The sequence below is a fragment of the Peromyscus maniculatus genome, chromosome 1 (assembly GCF_049852395.1).
Source record: "Peromyscus maniculatus bairdii isolate BWxNUB_F1_BW_parent chromosome 1, HU_Pman_BW_mat_3.1, whole genome shotgun sequence".
Classification (NCBI taxonomy): Eukaryota; Metazoa; Chordata; class Mammalia; order Rodentia; family Cricetidae; genus Peromyscus; species Peromyscus maniculatus.
In genome coordinates this window covers 30,818,332-30,828,057 of record NC_134852.1, presented here as the reverse complement: position 1 = coordinate 30,828,057, position 9,726 = coordinate 30,818,332, and the positions used below count along the sequence as shown (strand labels likewise).

The following is a 9,726-nucleotide window of genomic DNA, read 5'->3' as shown; positions in this document are numbered from 1 at the left end:
TGTATATTTTTAGTTTAAAAAAAATTATTTGAGCCGGGCAGCGGTGGTGGCGCACACCTTTAATCCCAGCACTCGGAAGGCAGAGGCAGGCAGATCTCTTGTGAGTTTGAGGCCAGCCTGGTCTACAGAGCAAGATCCAGGACAGGCACCAAAACTACATAGAGAAACCCTGTCTCCAAAAACAAAAACAAGAACAAAACAACAACAAAAAGGTTTTATTTGTATCGATGTTTTGCCGTTTTGCATTGTGTCTGGGCATCACCTCAGGCAGAGGCCAGAAGAAGGCGACCAGTCCTCTGGAACTGGAGATAGCAGCTTTGAGCTCCCTTGTGAGTGCTGGGACCGCAGACTCTGTCATAACAGTGCTCCCCATCCCCACTGAGTCATCTCTCCAGCCCCAGACCCTATATGCTTTCAAGGTACACATACTACCACGTAAAGACCTCTTCCCCGGACTTTTTTAGGGAGCATGAGAAATGAAAACCGAGAAGGAAATTCGATAGAGGAGGGCGGTCCTCGTCCTCTAGCATTCTGGGACGCCGTCTGTGCCCCTGCATCCTCACTTCCGTTACCACCCAGCCAGAACCAGTTTCTCCACGCGGAATTCTGGGAACTCACCCACTTGGGGTTGGCTTATTAGCTGTCTGCCCCCCTGGGTTTGAGTTATTTTAGCCAGGAACCCCTAGAACGTCCCTGAGGTGGGCTTGAGATCGTCAGTTCCTGCATTTGGGGAGATAAGGAAGGAGCGAGGCTTGAAAGGTGAGCAGCCGAGCCCTCCCACGGGAGGGGGCGTCCCCCAGTCTGCGGGCCCCTGGTGCTAGCGGCTTCTACAGTCCCCCTCTCCCCGCCTGCAACCCCCTCTTCCTGCGGCCCCCTCTCCCCTGCAGTCTCCCCTCCCCGCCTACAGCCCCCCTTCCCGCCTGCAGTCTCCCCTCCCCGCCCGCAGTCCCCCTCCCGGCCTGCAACCCCCTCTTCCTGCGGCCCCCTCTCCCCTGCAGTCTCCCCTCCCTGCCTGTAGCCGCCCCCCCCCCCAGCCTGCAGTCTCCCCTCTCCGAATGCAACCCTGTCTCCCTTCCTGCAGTTCCCCCCTCCCCGCCGGCAGCCCCCCTCTCCACTGCAGCCCCCCCTCCCGAGCTCCTTCCCGCCTGCAGCCCCCCCTCCACTGCAGCTCCCCTCCCGAGCTCCTCCTCCCTCCTGCATCTCCCTCTCCTGCCCCACAGCCTGCTCTGCTTCTGCGGCTTTAACGGGTCCCTCTTCGTTTACTGGCTGTTCTACAAAAGAGAAGTTAGACTTCGTAACAGAATGTTTAGAGGTGGAAAAAAAGGGATCGTAAAATGCTTAAAACTGCTTGGCACGTGGGTCTCGTGGAGACCACTGTAATATTCCAATTCATAGCCTCGGTGAGCTAGCAAGATCCGGGCTGTCCCCACCCAAGACCCTTACAGGAAGGAGCTGGCTGCAGGTACTGGGGCACGAACCGCGAGTTGGAGCTGGAATTTTGTAATTTTGCTATTTTCTGTTTCTCCGCAGCCCTGACTTCCCAAAAAGCACCCCGCGCAGCCTCACGTGAGTAAGATGACACTGGAGGATGTGTAGGGTCATACACTTGGGAGTGACTGTAATAGTTTATACAAGGAAGCCACCGAGTCGGAGGCTGGCTTCAGAAGCTAGCCTGTGCAAACCCACACTGATTGCATAGTCTTTTTGGTTCAAGCTTGCCGAGGAAACTGGACAGTATCATGTAAAAATAGGTTAGAACTATGATGTGAAAATAGGGATCTTGAGAGCAGGGTTTGTATATTTATTTGTGTGTGTGTGTGTGTGTGTAGGCTGGCTTTCCCCGAGCCGACCCCCTTTTCCCATTTAACATTTACTTGGGGGGTGGGTCACGAGAGTTTCGCGTGCAGGAGGGGATTAGGGGACCACTTGGGGTAGATGCTGCACACCTGCCCCACGTGGGTCCTGGAGCTCAAACTCAGTCTGGTTTGGTGGCAAGCGCCTTTACCACCGAATCACCTTGTGGGCCTTGAGCTTGCCCAGTTAGGTGAGGCTGGCTAGCTAGCCAACAAGCAAGAGGTAATGCCATTAGCTGTCTGTCCTTCCCAGCCCTGGCACAAGCCTGCGCCACTGGCGTTCAGCGCCCTGTACACCCACTCCCTTTTAAAATAAAATGGGGAACTCGGTCCCCAGGCTTGCCCAGATCTACCAATTAAGCCATCCCCCAGTCCCTTGTGTTAGGTTTTTCAAAAAGTGTTTTTTACCTATTCCAGTTTTCCCAAATAATGTTTACCTCATAGACATGGAAATGTCGGAAAATACAGAATTATGTAAAGCGAAAAATTACCTTAGCATGTAAATGGAACAATGACTCTGGTTCTGTCAGGTTTTCTTGGGTAAGCTTCCGTTTAGTGGTTGCTCTGTTCCTGGGGACTGGCTGTCCCCAGCAGCAGTTCAGAAACTCACCACCAACAGGCAGCCCTGGCCTCACCTGGGGAGCCCCGCCCATTCCCAAGCCCCGCCCATACTCAAGCCCCGCCCACCCAACTGAATTCCTGCAGATACAGGAATTCTACCTTTTACCTTTTACATTACATTTGACCTGTGTGGTTCCCTCACAGGTCAAATGTAAACAGTCCAGGGAAGGGTCTCATCTGAAAATTCAGGCTTAGAAAGTTCACCGTGCCTCGTAGCACAGATAAAATGGAGCCAGAAACACTGTAATCCCAACCAGTCCTGAGACCTTTTTTTTCCCCTCGATCAATAACTTTTTTTTTTTTTCCAGACAGGGTTTCTCTGTGTAGCCCTGACTGTTCTGGAACTCTCTCTGTGGACCAGGCTGGCCTCGAACTCACAGAGATCTGCCTGCTTCTCCCTCCCCCCACCCCCAGTGCTGGGATTAAACAATAAATACTATCAACAGTCATGCCTTACTACAGAATCCCAGGGGTAGGTAGATGTGTAGGGTCAAATTAGAATTCTGGATGCATTCCCTATATGCTCTAGGGAGTGGATTCCTTGCCTTCTCTTGTACTGGAGTACTTCCTCCAGGAATGAGAAGACTGACTACTGGTTACTGTGGATTAGCATTCCCTGGGCACCCATCATCACCATTATTACCAGTGGTTACTATGACAATTTCTGATTATTAAAATTTTTCTTATACTTTAAAGCTTACAGAAAATTGCAAAAACTAGTATAAGAAAATCTACTGTTGTGATTGGGCGAACTGTTCTGTGATGAGCTCCTGAAAGGCGATCGTCCCTTTGCCTTCCTCTGGCCACGAGCCGCGAGGAACATGACCTGACCGCCTGACACGGGTCAGCCGTGTGGTCAGTGCACGCTGGCTCAATGTCCTCTGACCTCTTCTCTTTTCCTATTTCTGCCTTCTTAGGCTCTGCACCTCCTGGAAGGATCGAGAAAAAGATGAGTACACACAAGGTAAATGGAATTTGCCATTTTCCGCCATCAGAATGCCTAGGTGACCCTCATGCTGGAGGGGTTTTCTCCTGTAAAGAGACTCAAAGCCCTTGAAGGTAGACAAGATGGCGCAGGGGTCAAGGTGCTGCCTCCAAGCCCAGTGACCTACGTTTGATCCCCAGAACCCACATGGTGGAAGCAGAGAACCAACTTCCACAAGTCACTCTCTGTCACACGAGCACAGTGTCACATGTACTCCTGTGTGACACACACACACACACACACACACACACACACACACACATAGAATAAATGAGATTTTAAAGACAGGATGTACAAAAGCGCTTGAGGTCCTTAGGATATGTCAGACGCCTCTTTGTCCCTCCCTGTAAGTTTAACTCCTCCTCGCCTCTTCAGGGCCGTCGTATGTCTAGTGGACATTGGTGTTGACCCTTTTCCTAGGGAGACACAAACAAACGTCTACTCACTCCAAGTAGGGAATCCACAACAGACTCTAGTAACAATACTGCCCAAGTCCAAGTTGGTGAATCAGTGAATTTATTGGGGTTACTCCAGGAGCATGATGTGTCAGAGAAAGGTCACCCTTTATGTATGCCTTGCAGACACTTCAATAGGTAGAAGAGTCCCTTCCAGGAAACTGCTGATCTGAGTCCCTCAGCAGTCCTTACTGCTCATATAACCCTGTGCCCAGAGGGACTTTGTGCATCTGGTCAGTTTCAAGGACTTCCTGAGACTTATGAGTTGTTTACTTCTGGAATCTCAAGGAGCCTCATTTTAGAACTTCCTGAGTCTTTCTGAACTTCCCTCAGGATAGACTGTTTCAACGTTGCTAAAAGCAGTTAGTTGTAAAATTGAGGTCGCTTTTGCTTGTTGTAGGAGATGGTGACGTTCAAAGATGTGGCTGTGGCCTTCAGTGAGGAGGAGTTGAGGCTCCTGGACCCCGCTCAGAGGAAACTGTACCAAGAGGTGATGGTGGAGAATTTTCAGAACCTGCTCTCAGTGGGTGAGGATGGATGCTCTCTGGCACATATTTTTGTGACTTTGGAGTTGGGAAGCTTTGGGGCTCTCGAATGGTTTCCTGATTTTGTTCATTCCTGTGAGCAGAGAGGAGATGTTTCCTGTCTTAAAAACATCCTTTGGATGTGGAGTCACAGATGGTTGTGAACTCCCATGTGGGTGCTGAGAACTCAACCTGGGTCCTCTGGAAGACCAGCCAGTGCTCTTAACAACCAAGTTGCCTCTCTAGCCCCACATTTTATTATTTATTTATTTATATATTTTTGAGACAGGGTTTCTCTGTGTAGCTTTGCGCCTTTCCTGGAACTCACTTTGTAGCCCAGGCTGGCCTCAAACTCACAGAGATCCACCTGCCTCTGCCTCCAGAGTGCTGGGATTAAAGGCGTGCGTCACTACCACCCGGCCATTTTATTATTCTTAAAAATTATTACATCTTATTTGTTCTGTGTGTGTGTACATGAGTGTGGGTACCCTCTGAGGCTAGAAGAGGGTATCAGTAGTTATGGGTAGTTGTGAGCCACAGGATGTGGGTGCTGGGAACTGAACTTGGGGTCCTCTGGAAGGCAGCAAGCACTTCTTAACTGCTGGCCCATCTCTCCAGCCCCTATACTGATGATTTTTTAAAAGATATTTATATTTGTGTGTGTGTGTGTGTGTGTGTGTGTGTGAGAGAGAGAGAGAGAGAGAGAGAGAGAGAGAGAGAGAGAGAGAGAGAGTGAGAGAGAGAGAGAGAGAGAGAGAGACTTTGGTGTGGGAGTCCTCAGAGGTCAGAAAAGGGGGCATTGGATCCCCTGGGGCTGGAGTTAGGCAGTTGTGGGTGCTGGAAACTGAAATCTGGTCCTTTGGAAGAGCAGCAAGTGGTCTTAACCACTGGGCCATCTGTCCAGCACCTGTACTGGAAATTAATGAAGTAGTAGAAAACACCAGCCTTCCTTAGTGAAAATAATGCACGTTGTAGGGAAAGCTGGCTATGTGCAGCTCTCTAGGTGTAAGAGAGAGTTGGTAACTGCAGATGGGAGCTGAGGTAGGTCAAACTTCGTTTTTGCAGTATATGTTTATGGTGGGAGGGTCACAAAATAAGTGGTATTTCTTCACTGGACTGTTGTAAGTTTGAAACACACTATTTTCATGGTATCGATGACGATTTGGTTGCAACCGAAGTCTCCAGTGCATTTCCGCTCTAGCGTGCCCCTTTACATCTGTGATTTTGCGTGTTCTCAGAGCATCAACTTCTCAAATGAGATAAGTCACCCGTGGAAAGGGAAGTGAAGCCTCTAATGAATAGGGCAACCCAGAGGGGAGACGTTCAGGCGCAGTCTTACGTGGCTCAGCCGTGGGACCTGCGGCTCACTGTCCTATTAATCCTGTCATGCTGCTCAAACGTCCAACCTCCTTCCTGGGTCACTGCGACAGTCTTGTGGATCTGTCTTCACAATAATCCCAAGCCTCGTTCTGACTTCTCTGGAGTGTGGCTTTGTACAGGTTGACTCACGCAGTCTTAAAAAACCTGTAGTTCTGTGGCGATGACCAGGCTGAGTAAGATTTCTCTGTGACGTGGTGTGAGCAGTTATAGGAAATCACGTTTAAATATGGTTTTCACCACTCCCACCCTCAGCTCTGGGGTCAAACCTCGGGCCTCGTACATGCTAGACAGGTACTCCACCACCAAGTTGTCATCCGGGAAATGTTTCCCATGAGAATTCTTATGATTTATCTGTAGGAAGAGTAAGTCTGTCTCCTTATTCCTTATATCAGAGAAGGGAGTCTAAGAAAGTAGCCAGAGTGACCCTCACCTTTAAAAGATTTGCCCAGCTGCATTCCATTAGTTTCTTCCAAAGTTCACATCAACAGTAAGAAATTAATATTCCATTGTTAGCCCAACAAACATATGGGGGAAATTGTATACATTATTATGTATATAATAATATATGTAATCTATTACATATATATTATATTATGTATTATATATATGTAATATATATAATATATTCAGTAGACGTAGTGATGCTGTTACTGCTTGTGGTGGTTTTCTGGTAGTCTGTCACCTATTTCCTCTAAATGTTTATCACAAGCTGTTTTTTTTTGTTTTGTTTTTTTTTTGTTTTTTTGTTTTTCGAGACAGGGTTTCTCTGTGTAGCTTTTCGCCTTTCCTGGATCTCGCTTTGTAGACCAGGCTGGCCTTGAACTCACAAAGATCCACCTGCCTCTGCCTCCCGAGTGCTGGGATTAAAAGCATGCGCCACCACCGCCCGGCCGCTATTTTAGTTTCTAATTCACTGATATACTACATTTATCAAGTTGGAAGACTTTGGTTTGAGAACAGGGACTCACTTTATGGCCCTGGTTGGCTGGAACTCACTCTGTAGACCAGGCTGACCTCAGACTTGCAGGGGTCTGTCTGCCTTTGCCTCCCGTGTGCCAGGGATCAAAAGTGTACCACCACACTTGGCTGACTCCGAAATACTGGCTTCCTTGTTTTCACAATGACAATAGCCTTCATTGCCTCTGAATTCTGACTCTTAACTCAGGTGAAAGCAGATGCCTCAGAGCTCTGGGGCATATCTTCGCGCCTCCTTTTGCTTCGGGCGTTTCCTTCAGCCTTTGATTCTATCCTCAGCACTGACCTACTCCCACCCCGTGCCCCTGCCTCAGACACGGCTTTGCATTTCTCAGCAGCACTTCGGTCCAGATCTCTTTCGTGCATGTACTTTAAAACGCTCTTGCTTCTGTGACTTGGATTTGGAGTCAGCGTGAACTGAGAAGTGACCTCTATGTACTTTGCTGGAACACATGCCAGGCAGGGTTCTGGGTAGTGGCTAGAAAACCAAGCACCATAAAATGTTCCTTCCTGTTGACACTGTCAAGTGGTAGGAAAGAAACATAATTTTAAAAAGAAAAAAAAATTCAGAGAGTATGTCAGTAATTGATTTTAAATGGCTTTTATTAGTTCTCTCTTTTTTTAAAATTTAAATTATTTTTTCTGTATGGGTGTTTTGTCTGCATATATTTATGTACACCACATGTATGCCTGGTACCCATGGAGGCTAGAAGAGGGTGTCAGATCTCCTGCAACTGGAGTTACAGACAGTTGTGAGCTGCTGTGAATGAACCTGGGTCCTTTAGAAGAGCGGCCAGTGCTCTTAACTGGTGAGCCATCTCTCCAGCCTTGGTTTTTAATAGTTGGGAGCTCAGTAGATGATATCTTGGTTTCTGTCAGTATTTAAACCAGAAAACTTCATTAATGATAAAAAAAGATATGCTGAAGAATCATCTTGAGTTGCATTGAAGTCTAGTGTTGTGACCTAAGTGTGAATCCTGAAGTCTGAACAGTTTTCACTTGTCTTATTCCCTGTCTTTATAGGAATTAACAATCAGAGTGAGTTAAGGGCTGTCCAAGATGGAGGGTCACATGAAGCCCTTTCCTGCTGGCAAATCTGGCAGCGGGTCATAGACAACTTAACCAGGTGTCAAGACTCCATGGTAAATACTACTCAGTTACAGGGTGATTCTCCCTGCCAGGTCGGGCCAGGGTTATCTGCTCACATTTCTGAAGATGAGAACTATGTACAGAGTCATAAATTAAAGGTGCCCATTGGTACCGGAAGACTCCCACTTCCAATGTTGAGAACCCAGGGTTCTTGGCAGAAAATTTTCCTGAGTGAGCCACAGAGTCCTAAGAATGGATATCAACAGATTTCCACCAGAAGTGAACGGGGTCGGAGTAAACTGGGTGTTGACTCTGCAGGTAGGATTTCACATTCCCAAGATGACCACAGAGTACACAAAAGTAAAGATTCTAACAGCCCCAGTAGTTATGGGAGAGAGTGCATAAAGATGGCACCATCTGACCAGAATAGAGTGATTCACACTGGACAGAAAAATGACCGGTCTAAAGAGGCTGTGAGTGATGTCTCCAGCTGTGACCCTCACCAGCCATCACACCCAGGAGAGAGGTCTTGCACATGGGTTGAATGTGAGAAAGGCATCCATAATAGCACAGATGGTTGTGTTTGTCAAGGAGATCGCATGGGCGAAAGACATCAGGGGGCCAGTCATAATCCACATCCACACAGCCATCAGAAGGTCCATACAACAGTGAAACCATACGAATGTGAGCGATGCGGAAAATTTTTCCGTTGTAGATCAGCACTTAATGTTCACTTCAAAGTCCACACCAGGGAGAGACCGTATGCTTGTGAGGCGTGTGGGAGCGCCTTCAGTCAGGCCTCTCATCTTCAGGACCATCAGAGACTCCACACTGGGGAGAAACCATTCAAATGTGACGAATGCGGCAAGAGTTTCAGTCGGAATTCACATCTTCGGTCCCATCAGAGAGTACACACAGGAGAGAAACCATACAAATGTGAGGAGTGCGGGAAGAGCTTCATCTGTAGCTCCAATCTTTACATTCATCAGAGAGTCCACACGGGAGAAAAACCCTATAAGTGTGTGGACTGTGGGAAAGAATTTAGTCGACCTTCAAGTCTTCAGGCCCATCAGGGCATACACACCGGAGAGAAATCATACGTATGTACTGTGTGTGGTAAAGGCTATACCCTGAATTCCAATCTTCAAGTCCATCTTCGAGTCCACACTGGAGAGAAGCCGTACAAATGTGATGTGTGTGGGAAAGTCTTCAGCCGCTCTTCCCAACTACAGTCTCATCAGAGAGTTCACACAGGGGAGAAACCTTACAAGTGTGAGGTTTGTGGTAAGAGCTTTGGTTGGCGGTCAAATCTTCTAATTCATCACAAAATCCACAGCAGTGATAGGTCTTCCAAGAGCACCAGAGATGGCAAAAACATCAGGGAATCCGGTCAGGGAAAACGGTCTATAAAATAATGTTTTAAAGGACTTGTATCCTGTGCATTCTTTGTGGCTTTGCATTCCATTTTAAAATAGTTCAGTGTGGGTTTGGAGGCGGCTCAGTAGTGAAGAGCACTTGTTGCTCTTGCAAAGGATCCAACATGTATGGAGGCAAAGAGTTCATGCACACAAAGTAAAACTTAATGTCAAAAACAGTGTAGTGTGTTTGGGGACACACACATACCAGTGGAGCATGCCATAGCATTATGTGTGGAGAGTAGAGCACGTCTTTCAGGAGCCAGCTCCCTCTTTCCACAGTCTGGGGAACCAGGGATCACTCAGGATGTCAGGTGTGGTGGCAAGCATCTTTGCCCACTGGACCATCTCACTGGCCTGTTGTGTGAGTTCTTTTAACCATTTTTCAAAAGAAAGTATAACTATTGTGTGAATTCTTTTAATCATTTT

The 9,726-nt window shown here is 47.7% G+C and overlaps 1 protein-coding gene across 3 annotated transcripts; it reads left to right on the top strand.

The window, feature by feature from the left end:
• The first annotated feature begins 553 nt into the window (after positions 1–553).
• Positions 554–9,309, top strand: LOC143266696 (zinc finger protein 112-like). 3 transcript variants are annotated; one of them, XM_006993266.4, is made up of 5 exons: positions 554–759; positions 1,531–1,566; positions 3,392–3,438; positions 4,315–4,441; positions 7,817–9,309. In XM_006993266.4, exons 3-5 carry the CDS (start codon positions 3,424–3,426, stop codon positions 9,295–9,297), a joined length of 1,623 nt encoding a protein of 540 aa, XP_006993328.1. In that variant the 5' UTR covers positions 554–759; positions 1,531–1,566; positions 3,392–3,423; the 3' UTR covers positions 9,298–9,309. The 3 variants fall into 3 exon arrangements, with proteins under 3 accessions (XP_006993328.1, XP_042127796.1, XP_015842263.1); XM_042271862.2 differs by having other exon boundaries at positions 556–759; positions 4,315–4,404; XM_015986777.3 differs by lacking the exons at positions 554–759; positions 1,531–1,566; positions 3,392–3,438; positions 4,315–4,441 and adding an exon at positions 5,947–7,602.
• The last annotated feature ends 417 nt before the right edge of the window (positions 9,310–9,726 follow it).